Source organism: Anolis sagrei, chromosome 9, assembly GCF_037176765.1.
Source record: "Anolis sagrei isolate rAnoSag1 chromosome 9, rAnoSag1.mat, whole genome shotgun sequence".
Taxonomy (NCBI): Eukaryota; Metazoa; Chordata; class Lepidosauria; order Squamata; family Dactyloidae; genus Anolis; species Anolis sagrei.
In genome coordinates, this window is record NC_090029.1 from 30,822,791 (window position 1) to 30,835,876 (window position 13,086).

General features: G+C 45.5%; 1 protein-coding gene across 2 annotated transcripts in view; it reads right to left on the minus strand.

Moving 5' to 3' along the window:
- Positions 1–203: 203 nt before the first annotated feature.
- CD276 (CD276 molecule) overlaps positions 204–13,086 on the minus strand; it is a 42,790-nt gene continuing 29,907 nt past the window's right edge. For both annotated transcript variants that reach the window (XM_060755264.2, XM_060755262.2), the window contains exons 5-8: positions 9,787–9,927; positions 7,880–7,918; positions 7,406–7,441; positions 204–4,768 (exon numbers count right to left, since the gene is read on the minus strand). In XM_060755264.2, coding sequence (XP_060611247.2) covers positions 4,746–4,768; positions 7,406–7,441; positions 7,880–7,918; positions 9,787–9,927 — 239 coding nt within the window. In that variant the 3' untranslated portion in view covers positions 204–4,745. The remainder of the gene's footprint in view (positions 4,769–7,405; positions 7,442–7,879; positions 7,919–9,786; positions 9,928–13,086) is intronic.

The window sequence follows — 13,086 nt, forward strand, 5'->3', positions numbered from 1 at the left end:
CATTACAACGCATGTGCAAAACCACATATATACACAAACACACATATATACACATATACACAGATATATACACATATACACACACAAAACACATATACACAAACTGGGCCACAATGTGTGGCAGGGGATTGGTTTGGTCCATCTTCCCATCACAGTTAACTCGGAGGTGTATAGCAACACAACACTGAGGAACCAAGGACACATTTTCCAAAAGAACCAAATGTTTATTAGTTCTCCAAAGGCACCAAGGACTCTGAATTCTAACACATAAATAGCTAACTCATTTAAAAAGCTCTGATTTGAAAGTTTCCAGATCGCTTGAAATACCTGAAAGCAAAGGGGTTCCTGGGTGACGCACATGGCCAACCACAATTCAATACACTCCTATTGACCTTGGCCCATCCGGGTGTTTTGGACCTCAACTCCCACAATTCCTAACAGCCTCAAGCCCCTTTGTTTTCTCCCTAAGCCGCTTAAGCTCCCTGTTTGGGTGGTGATGGCATGATTGTCAGCATATGTCATGTATCATGTTCTGCAGATGTAATCTTACTTACAGATTACGCAACCCTTTAGAACTAAGACTTACATTAACCCTTCCATCGCCAACTGCTAGTCCTGCCACCATCAACCACCATCAACTGCCGAACATGATACATGACATATGCTGACAATCATGCCATCACCACTCAAGAAGGGAGCTTAAGTGGTTGAGGGGGGAAAGGAAAAGGACTGAGGCTGTTAGGAATTGTGGGAGTTGAAGTCCAAAACACCTGGAGGAGGGCCCAAGTTTGCCCAGGCCTGCTATAATCTGTAACTCTCATCATCTCCAGAAATTTCCTCCCATGAGAGGATGGTGGGAGATGTAGCAAAAGGAAATAAAGCCACCTTAAGTGGTAGACATTAGAAGAAAAATGTAACGGCTCACCTTGATCTCGGCATATTTCCAGCACTAAATTCTAAACCTGTTGATTATTTTTTGACTGTATATGGAAATGCAAGAAATGACACATCGACTCTTTGGGTGAAGCTACAGGTATATGTACCTTAGAGTATCGTGTAAGGTATAGGAAGGGGTGGGACCATCTGACCAGCAGATTTTGCCCAGCTAGCACCTATTCAGTCTCATAATTTTAGAAAAGAGGAAATTTTCACCACTGCTTCTAAAAGCCAACAGGCAAACCTAATCAGAACTAAGGCTTCCCATTTCTGTGATCTGGTTGAGTGGGCATCGATTGGAAGTTTAGTAACTGTTGTGCTGGTACAACTGCACCAGGAGCTCCAATTTTATTTGCTTTGCATTTAATGTTTGTTGCAGTCTTAAGTTTCAGGGACTCTGCAGATAGGTGGCTTCTTTTGTCTGCAATCATAGGGCAAGCCACCTGTCAATTATAGTTAGGTTCCCTGGTCCCGCCTCCCTTTTGAGTTTTGGAGGGAATAGGAGCCTTTTTTGAGTTCAGTACACACAGCTTTCCATACAGGACATGAAACCAAGAGCTCCTGTAGAAAGCTTCATCTTCTACAGCTTGGCCGGGGAGAAAAGGCTCTACAGCTTGGCCAGGGTTATACAGCCCACAGCTTGGCCGAGGATCATACAGCCTTACAGCTCCTTTGCTGAGGGACTTCAGACAGCCATCACCGAAACCTGAACTCCTTTTCCCCTGGAAGTCTATAAAGCTCTGCTTGGTAAGGGTCACTCGCAAAAGCCAGACACAGTTGGTACCGGGTGCAGGGGCACCATGCCAACAGAGGCAAGTACAGACTGCCCAGATTAGAAGTTAAGGATTTCCCCATTAGTTAGTATACAGTTATGAAGATAGTGCCTGTTCCCAGTGAACAAGATTGCAAGAGCCAATAGACTGTTAAATTTGAAAGTACCTGCTTGTTTCATCAATAAAGAGCTTTGTTGGATTTACTTTAAGCAATCTAAAGACTCTGTTTGGGGGAATCTAAGGGCCTTTGATCTGAGGCAGCCCCAGCGTCCCGTTGGGCACACAGAATTTATGTCCTGTCTACAGTCTAATGCACAGGCCCAGCATGCGACAGCACAACTGTGTATCTCTGCATTGTAAGGGGTGGGTGGGGTGGTCATTGGGCGTCCTTACTGATGGGATTCAACCCCACACTGCCCAAGTCTCAAGTCCTCAACGAAGGGCGTTGACTGCCCCGATCCTCCTTCACCATACCCCTCCCATCTTCAGGTTGTCCTCTCAGCATTATGCCAGGAGGACAGCAAGACAGGTGATGTCCAAGAGCGCTCTGAAGGTCTCTCAAGCGCTCCATGTCTTCCTTGAGCTGTCCTCTCGGCATAAAGACAGGGCTCCTCGCACTATCCTTATGCCAGGAGGAGAGCGAGACACGTGGTGGCTGAAAGCATCCAAGGGGCTCTCAGCTACTGCATGCCTTCCTCCCCCATTCTTTCTGCATAAGGATGCGGCGAGTTGCCGAACAGGGAAAGTGAGGAGGGCCTGAGGTAAGTGCCCAGGGGTCTGTATCCAGCCCCCGGACTTTAGTTTGCCCACGCCTGGTATAGACTAAGAGTTTCCCTTCCTCCATGTCTCCTGAATAACAGGGTTGTTGTAGGGTTTTTGGGTTGTATGGCTGTGTTCTAGAAGCATTCTCTCCTGATGTTTCGCCTGCATCTATGGCAAGCATCCTCAGAGGTAGTGAGGACCTCCCAACCTCTGAGGATGCTTGCCATAGATGCAGGCGAAAAGCCAGAAGAGAATGCTTCTAGAAGATGGCTACACCACCCGAAAAACCTACAACAGCCCAGTGATTCCGGCCATGAAAGCTTTCAAGAATACTCCTGAATGACAGTTGGGAATGTATCTTTATCTTCTCTCTTCTCTCTTTCTGATCTCACTCTGATTGCTTGTTTAAAATGGATACTTTTCTACTGCAAGCTTTTTGAATCCGACTTCTGCCTTCTTACATGTTAGTCTGGAGAGTATGTGCTGTGTGTTTTGAGATCTCTCTCTGCTTGTGTGTCTGAGAGATGTAGTGATTGGTGTCTGTCTTCCCCTCTCTTGGACCTTAGAAGAGATGGGTGTTAGTAGCTCAGACTCAGTTCTTGATTATTAAGAAATGTAATTAGTTCTTTATTGTTATAAATAAACCTTTTGTGATTTTTAAGATTGGACTCTGTATGTTTTCCTACTAAGTTCTGAATTCTTTACAGCCACATCACATAGCGCTTTGCGCTCTGTTCGCTAGTGAGCTGATGCTCAACTTTTATATCTTGTTTGTTTTTGGATGCTCTGCTTTATTATTTTAGGCTAGTTTTCCCTAACACAACTGTATATTTTTTTTCCTAAGCTCTGAATTCTTGACAGCCACATCACATGGCACTTTGCACTCTGTTCGCTAGTTTGCTGGTGCTCAACTTTTGTTTCTTGTTTGTGTTTGGATGCCCTGCTTTATTATTTTAGGGTAGTTTTCCCTAACACAGCTCTTACAATTCTTTGATTCTAGGACAGAAACCTTCCCACTTGATGCTATCCAATGATGAGAATAGCTTGGAAACATCAACTGAGACTCCACACGTGGAGTCACACAATGATTGTGCTATGCAGTCTTGTGCTAAATGGCAAGATCACATCATTAGAGGTGCGCCCAAATAATGTGAATGTGCAATTCCTGTAAGTCCAAATGCACAATCATATCTGCACTGGCATATGCATCAGCACAAAATTTGCCATCCCAATTCCACAACCTTGAACCGAATGCCAAAGTTCTACATTAGGCAAACATGTCCAACACTTCTCACAGGGCAACCTATGCATGTATTTCAGAGGAAGGAATAGCCAAAATCACCTCTTGAGTATTCCTTGCCAAAGAAAATCCTATGAAATTCATGGGATTCGCAATACATCAAGAGATGACATAAAGGAACACATAAGATGTTGCAAAATGAATTTGAGAGCTGCTGCATGCAAAAGCTATGGATCCTTCCAATTGTCTGACAGCACCAGACCTACCATTACAGAGATGAAAGGCTGTGGGTTGCTGTGAGTTTTCAAAGGCTTTGATGGCCAGAATTGCTCGGTTACTTTGGGTGGCAAAATGTCAGTGGTGGGAACAAACAATGCTACAACCTGGAAGAAAAAGCTTTCGGATGCAGTGGATGATATTGTCCCATCATCTCCAGCGTTGACATCTAGTCCTCTTTTGCAGCAGGAACTCCGCAGCTTCCTTTCAGCCTCAGGAAACGAACTATCTTGCACCGCCTTGGTGTTTTTTGGAAACTCTTGTGACTGTCAAGAAGTAGCTATGTCTACTAGCCTTTTTGGAAGTAGTGACACAGCAAAGTAGTTCCAGTTGCAATGCTCTTCTCTTTGGTATAATAAGTATGGAGAACATCAGGTTTGCCCATGCTCCCTTTTCATGTCCAAAATCAATGCTGTTCGAGCAGAGCAAACATAGTGACAAAAAAAAAAATCAGCAAAGAGGGGCTTTGGGTGTCACGACTCCAAATGAGAAATATGGAAGGAAGGTAAGGCACCCAGTAAAGAGAATGCTGTAGTCTTCCTTCTCAATTCTAGACACGTGATGGGAGCCTCAAGGCAATGCAACCAAGTCCGTCCAGAGTTTATGCTTATGAGTATGAATAAAGGGGAAATGGGTGACTGAAACCGGTAAACAGAAGATGAGAGGTCTCCTCGAGGTTCTCTACAGTCAACTGCTGAAAGAAGAGCCCACAGAGCAGGACCAATCTAGGGTTATCACGGCATTCTCTCCTGTTCCTGTCAGTCTATTTCCTCCCCCATGTCTGGAAAGAGAAAGAAAAAGAATGATGAAAACCACAAAAAAAAAAAAACCATATCCGTAGCCTAGTTACCCTTCAAATTTTAAATATGGACTTTGTTGTGGGGAAATCAAGTTAGTGCCTGGGTGGAGAGTGTTTGAGGACCGGGACATCCATAGGGATACCAAGATGCTTGTTTGTAAAGCTATTGTCCTCCCAACCCTGTTATATGCCTGCAAAACGTGGACTGTCTGCAGACGTCACATACCACTCCTGGAATGTTTTCATCAACATTGCCTTCAGAAAATCCTGCAAATCTCTTGCGAAGACAAGTGGACAAATGTCAGTGTGCTGGAAGAAGTAAAGACCACCAGCATTGAAGCGATGGTCCTCTGCCATCAACTCCGCTGGACCAGCCATGTTGTCCGGATGGCCGACCACCGTCTCCCAAAGCAGTTGCTCTACTCTGAACTCAAGAACAGAAAATGGAACGTTGGTGGGCAGGAAAAGAGATTTAAAGATGGGCTCAAAGCCAGCCTTCAAAACTGTGGCATTGACATCGAGAACTGGGGAGCCCTGCCCCTTGGGCGCTCCAACTGGAGGTCAGCTGTGACCAGCAGTGCTGTAGAATTTGTAGAGGCACGAATGGAGGGCAAAAGAGAGAAATGTGCCAAGAGGAAGGCGTGTCAAGGCAACCCCGACCGAGACCATCTTCCACCTGGAAACCGATGTCCTCACTGTGGGAGAACATGCAGGTAAAGAATAGGGCTCCACAGTCACCTACAGACCTACCGCCAGTACACTGATCTTGGAAGACTATCCTACTCGGACAAGGGATTGTGTAAGTAAGTAAGTAAGTAAGGAGATAGACCCAAGACCAGTTAATAAATCGCTTCCATTTCCTCAAAGCTATAGCATGGACATTGATTCTGTGGGGTTTCTTGCTCAAACAAGAAGACAATCCAGTATCCCCCATGCTGACAGTAAGTGAGGGTATGTTAATGCTAAAGACACATTTAAAGTAGCTTGGGTGCAACAGCACAACGTCCCATCTTAGGAGAAAGGCCAAGCTTAGTCTCCTCTGTGAGATATCTTGTTGCCTTCAGGCAGGGGTGGCTGAAGCAATAGGCAAGATAAGCATTTGCATATAGCACAAATCCCAGAGGGGCGCTCTTGAGGTGCTCCCACCTACCACGCGGATAGAGGGTGCTTTATGGTAGACTGCAAAGCCGGCGGGTGGGAGCTTCAATCAGGAAGCCCAGCTGCCCTGGTGGAAGTATCCCAGAGGGATCCACCTTGGAGGCTGCTGCGATGCTGCTTCCCCTGGGGGGCGGATATCCACACCAGCTGCTGGGCCACCTGCACTTCCTGAGCGAGGTGGAGGAGTGCCTTCGCCGGGCGGAGCCACCCCCAGCCGTGATGTGTTTTGTGTCCAGGGAGGTGCAGTACAAGCTCTGCAAGGATGCCAGCGGGCTGGGCCTGTCCGGGGCGCTGAGCCCAAGCCTGCTCTCGGTCTGGCAGAGCCCCAGTGGTAACAAGGCCGGGAAGGGGAGCGCCCTTGGACGGGGCGCTATAGAGCTGTGCAAGAGCTCCTGTCTCTGCAGTGCAAAGAGCACTGCAACGGGCAGGGCCTGTGGGTGAAGCTCACCAGGGTGAGTCAGAGAGGGAGTGAGGAGGAATGCACTCTGCACATGCTCAGAGGTGCCCAGGTGTTGGGTGCATCTATGGTGGAGAACAGGTGCTCCTTGAAAGCATACATTGATTGCTGATTCACAAGCATTCCCTGAACGAAGTAGGAATGCACTTTGCTCAGAGGCATTTGTGTCCCACCTTAAATGCATCTGTGTTGTAGAATGAATGCAGCCTGACACCACTTTGATTGCAGATTCATAAGCATTCCCTGAATGAAATAAGAATGCACTTTGCACATGCTCAGAGGCAATTGTGTCCCACCTTAAGTGCATCTGTGTTGTAGAATTAATGCAGCCTGACACTACTTTGATTGCTGATTCACAAGCATTTCCTGAATGACATAGGGATGCACTTTGCACATGCACCTCTATCTTCTATATTTCATTTTTTTAGTGATTGGCTGGGGAGGGGCGCCAAAATACTGTTTGCTTACACTTGAAAATTACCTAGGGCCAGCCCTGCCTTTAGGCATGATGGATGTTCCTTTTCAGTATCACTGATGGAGACAGATTCAAGTGGCAGGAAAGTGTAATTCAATATCATACTCAAAGGCAGGGTGTATACCAGGAGTAGACAAACTGGACCCTCCAGGTGTTTTGGACTTCAACTCCCACAATTCCTAACAGCCTGAGGTCCCTTTGCTTGAGTAGCTGAAGGGGAAAAGAAAGGGGCCCGAGGCTGTTAGGAATTGTGGGAGTGGGTGTCCAAAACACCTGGAGGGCCCAAGTTTGCCCATGCCTGGTGTATACCACAAGCAGTATTATTCATGGCTCTCAACTTCTAACCTCAGCTGGCACCTTATTTCCACGACACCTAAGGCAACCCCTCCCTCTGCCCTATGGCAAAGCTGGGCTTTTCCAAGCGTCTCTTCTCCTCCATCAAGTCCTGTAGATGCAACCATCCCTGCATCTGGTGCAATGCAGAAGCTCAGCATTCAGGGAATTGTGCTTGAGACGAGAAGCTTCTCACCTTCTTTGATATCCACACTCTTCAGAGGCTGCAAAGCTGTCAGAGGAGGACAAAAAACAGAAAAGGGGTCATGATGGTAAGCAAATGAGATGAAGAGAGCAACATGAGATCTTGGAGGAGCTGAACTTCAAGACACAAGGGTTGAGCTACTACAGTAAGGTTTGCTAGCGTACCTAGCAGAAACAGTCTCTCTCTGCCAGCACAGTACTGTCCTCTGCTGGACATTTTTGAATCTGTATCTCTGAACTATAGCAAGTCAGGAGAACATCAAGTTGGAGCATAATTATTTCTTCAGGGCTGTCTGAGAATCATTACAGAAACAGACCATCCAGTGCAATATTGCTTGCACTAATGGGAAGCAACTCTCTTAAATTTCAAGAACCTGGATACAGATTCGGGGACTTTTTGCTTGCAAAGCATGTGATGGAGTTGGTCCTTGAGGCATGGGCACAAGAGATCTCAAATCACACAAACCTGTCTTGGATCCTTCTCCTTCATCCTGTTCCTCTATCCCTAGAAGCATGTGTTGGGAGAAAGACAAAGACATAGGATAAGAATTGTTGGAATGCAACCCCACATTGTCCAAGTCTCAAGTTCTCAACAAGGAGCAGTTACTTTAGTATAGACTAAAGGTTTCCCTTCTCCCATGTCTCCTGAATGAGAGTTGGAATGTATCTGCATGGTTGGTTAAAATGGATACTGTTCTACTATAAACCTTTTTAAATCTGACTTCTTTTGTTCTTATATCCGAGTATGTGCTGTATGCTTTGAGATCTCTCTCTGCTTGTGTGTCAGGAAAGATGTAGTGACTGGTATTTTTCCCTCTCTTTGAAACTTTAGAAGAGGTGGGTGTTAAAGTACCACAGACTCAGTTCTTAATGATTAAGAAATGCAGTTATTTCTTATTATTGTAAATACAAGGGTTGAATGAAAAGTAATGCCTCCACCTTCGTTACTTGAGTTTGGATGGGAATATTTTCATAAATCAAATGCAGAAATAATCTTCAGAATGTGCTCTTTAGCTACCACTATTCACTTTTCCACATAATCACCAGACAATTGGATACATTTTTGCCAACAGTGAACAAGTTTTCTGAAACCTTCACGGAAGAAGTCGACACTCTGTTTCCACAACCAGCGTCTCACATTTCTCTCACCCTGGGTACCCATCGTGCACAGATTTTCTGCTAGCCAAGCAAAGATATAATGTGACCCACATGTTATTGTGAAATGCCAATTAGGCTTGAAATTTCTCTCTGAGTGATACCACGATCGTCCTGAATCGATCTGTCAACCTTTTGCTTGTGAAACTCGGTGGTTGCTGTCACAGGACATCCAACTCTTTGTTTGTAACACAAGTCAGATGTTCCTACCTCAACATCTTTAAACTTACTTGCCCACCGACGCACAGTACTCACATCCACCAATCACCATAAACAGCTTACATTTTCTGATGAATCTCCTTTGGGGTGACACCTTCTGCTGTCAAGAATTCAATAACTGCACGTTGCTTAAGTCGCATTGACCGACCATCTGCGTAGGGTTCCATACTTTGCAATTTAACCACACAACCGTTCAATGCTAAGGCTTCCTGCCAAAATGGAACTGTAGAGGAGAGTCTACTGAACAAGCCAGTACCTGCTGCATACCAGTACTGCCGTCTGTTGGGTAGTTACGAAGGTGGAGGCATTACTTTTCATTCAACCCTCGTAAATCTTTTGTGATTTTCAAGATCGAATTCTGCATCTATTCCTGCCTAAGCTCTAAATTCTTTACAGGCACGTCACACAGCTCTTCACGCTTTGCTGATGCTCAACTTTTTGTACCCTGTTTGTTTTTTTAATGCTCATATGTATGTGTATGTATGTATGTATGTATGTATGTGTAGTTTTCCCTAACAAAGAATAAATTAGGCAAACTGACTACCCATGGACGTCCTTTGCTGGTGTGTTAGTCCCACTTATGTGTCAGAAGAGAGAATAGTAGGTCCTCCAGTTTTGTGAGGGTTAAGGGCACAGGACCCCTGTGAACATAGAAAAGAACATGTGGTGAGTTAGGAGTGACTTGAGAAACTGCAAGTCGCTTCTGGTGTGAGAGAATTGGCTGTCTGCAAAGACATTGCTCAGGGGATGCTGGAATGTTTTGATGTTTCATCATCCTTGTGGGAGGCTTCTCTCATGTCCCTGCATGGGGAGCTGAAGCTGACAGAGGGAGCTCATCAGCACTCTCCCCAGATTCTAACCTCCAACCTGTCGGTCATCAGTCCTGCCAGCACAAGGGTCTAACCCATTGCGCCACCGGGGAGTGGAGGACATGATTGCGCCATCGGGGACGCAATGTGGGTGGACTGGGAACAAAAGATGATACACAATTAATATTACCGGCTTTCTCTTTCTCTTCTTTGCAGCTCTGGCGGATTTTCTTCTGGCACACGTAGGCCAAGGCGATCAAGAGGATGACAAGGCAGATGGTCAAACCAACAGTGACCCAGAGGGCCACAGCTGGAAAGAGAAGGTGCTGGCCTAAAAGAGAGGAGAAGGAGAGAAAGGAGGAGAGATGGTCATTCCCAACGGCGTTTAAGAAAAAGATAAGAACTGCCAGATCAACTCCAGGATGCTAGTTACAACCTTCCAAAGATCCTAGGAAGGTGTGTTGTCAAAGGCTTCCATGGCCAGAATCACTGCGTTGTTGTGAGTTTTCTAGGCTGTCTGGCCATGTTCCAGAAGCATTCTCTCCTGATGTTTTGCCCACATCTATGGCAGGCATCCTCTCTGTGAACCACCGCCTCCTCCTGAGAAAAATGTATAATATCCCAAAGGACTACCATCTCACCCGTCTCATAGGAAACCTGCTACAAAACAGGAGCTTTTTTGTTGAGTTCCAGGGCCAGAGAAGCAGAGGGCAGAAACAGAAGAACGGCCTGCCTCAGGGGAGCGTGCTTGCTCCATCCATGTTCAACATCTACACAAATGACCAGCCACTGCCAGAAGGGACAGAGAGTTTCATCTATGCTGATGATCATGCCATTACCGCTCAAGCAGGGAGCTTTGAGATGGTAGAACAAAAGCTCTCTGAAGTTCTAGGTGCCCTTACTGCCTACTACAGGGAAAACCAACTGATCCCTAATTCATCAAAAACACAGACATGTGCTTTTCACCTTAAGAACAGAAAAGCATCCCGAGCTCTGAGGATCACCTGGGAAGGAAGGAATCCCACTGGAGCATTGCAGCGCACCCAAATACCCAAGTATTTGGACCATTCTCTGACCTACAAGAAGCTGCCTGAACATCAAGCAAAAAGTGGGTGCTAGAAACAATATCATACGAAAGCTGACTGGCACAACCTGAGGATCACAACCAGACACAGTGAAGACATCTGCCCTTGTGCTATGCTACTCTGCTGCTGAGTACGCATGCCCAGTGTGGAACACATCTCACCACACTAAAACAGTGGATGTGGCTCTTAATGAGACATGCCGCATTATCACAGGGTGTCTGTGCCCTACACCACTAGAGAAATTACTCTGTCTAGCCAATACTGCACCACCTGACATCCGCTGGGAAGTAGCAGCCAATAGTGAAAGGACCAAGGCAGTGGCATCTCCAGCCCATCCCTTGTTTGGGTATCAGCCAGCACATCAATGACTTAAATCAAGAAATAGTTTTCTTAGATCTACAGAGACATTCACTGGAACACCTCAGCAAGCGAGAGTCCAAAAGTGGCAGGCTCAAACCCAGCACCTCAATCCGTGGGTGATACCAGATGAGAGGCTCCCCCCTGGGCACACAGAAGACTGGGTGACTTGGAAGGCGCTGAACAGGCTGCGCTCTGGCACCACGAGATGCAGAGCCAATCTTAAGAAATGGGGCCACAAAGTGGAATCGACGACATGCGAGTGTGGAGAAGAGCAAACCACTGACCACCTGCTGCAATTCACCCTGAGCCCTGCCACATGCATAATGGAGGACCTTCTTGCGGCAACACCAGAGGCACTCCAAGTGGCCAGATACTGGTCAAAGGACATTTAATCAACTACCAAGTTTGCAAAATTTGTGTTTTTTTTTTAATCTGTTTGTTTGTTTTGTTCTGTTAGAAATGTAATACAATGGTCTGGTTGCCGATGACACGATAAATAAATGAATAAGCTCAAAAGGTCACCCTACTCGGATCTGCACGCATTATTTGCTGATACATCACATTATTATTATTATTATTATTATTATTATTATTATTATTATATAAGCTTTGGATTTAAAATACAGTAAAAGCTCCCTTAACCACAGGATTGCTTCCCTTTACACCGAAACCTATATTTTTGGACCATGGTTGACTACTTAAATGTATTGGTTAACTTTAGTCATGGCCCCAGAATATAACCTTTGGTACTATTGTGGTTTCAGGTGTCAAGACTATTGCTGAAAAACATTTTCCGGCTCTATATTTTCTGTAGTCGACAGGACTAAATGTCACCCTCATTAGAACCGGCAAGAGTCCAACGGTTCTCGGAGACCCTTCCAAACCGGAGGTCTACCACATCGGCGGACGCTTCAAGCACAGTCTTTTCACGGGTTCTGCAGAAGCATCTGAGAAGACAGGCAAACAGCAGTTTGAATTGCCCTATAAAACACTTCATTAACCTTTAAATAATTATGCTAATAAATTCAAATAGATGCTGATCCGTCACACTTCGCTTGGAGGAGCAGTCTTGGTGAAAGGGACCGAGCTTGACGGATTTTCTATGGAGAGAGATTTTTTCTTTTCTGTGCAGGGAGGAGAGGAAGAATGCAAACTCATCTCACCTGCCAATATTTCTCAAATAAAAAATGGGCAATGCTTGCATTCTCTCCTGAAATCTCCTCCTTTGTGAATGGAACCCTCTTTGATACAGTCCACCAACAAAGACCCATTGCATTCTGCTGCATGCGGATACAGATAATCTGATGCCTGGAAGACATTTTGGACCATTCGGATAAGCACCTGTTTACATAACCAATGTTATGGTTAGGACCATTCTATAAAGCTAGGTTGTTAGGTTTTCAGGCTGCATAAAGTTTCATCACCGCTCAAGCAGTCAAGCTTTGAGATGGTTGAACAGAAGCTCTCCAAAGCTCTAGGTCAGTGATTCTCAACCTGCGGGTCCCCAGATGTTTGGGCCTACAACTCCCAGAAATCCCAGCCAGTTTAGCAGCTGTTAGGATTTCTGGGAGTTGTAGGCCAAAACACCTGGGGACCCACAGGCTGAGAACCACTGCTGTAGGTGCTCTTACTGCCTATTACAGGGAAAACCAGCTGATTTATTTATTTATTTTTATTTCGCGCATTTCTATCCCACCCTTCTCAACCCCCAAGGGGGGACTCAGGGCAGCTTACAAAAGGCGCAATTCGATGCCAACACAAACAATAAGATAAAACATATATAAACAGCAATTATAAACAATTAAAACAATCAATTATACATCATAATCAATAAAACCAATCTAATGCTCAACGTTCGCCAACTCAGAGTCCGTAAATCCATTCCACATTGTCAAATCCTATCAATTCTAGTCGTCATTGTCCTTTGTCTATCTGCCAAATTACCCAAAAGCCTGGTCCCATATCCATGTTTTTAATTTCCTTCTAAAAGAGAGGAGGGATGTCAATGACCTAATTTCCCCGGGGAGTGAATTCCACAAGTGAGG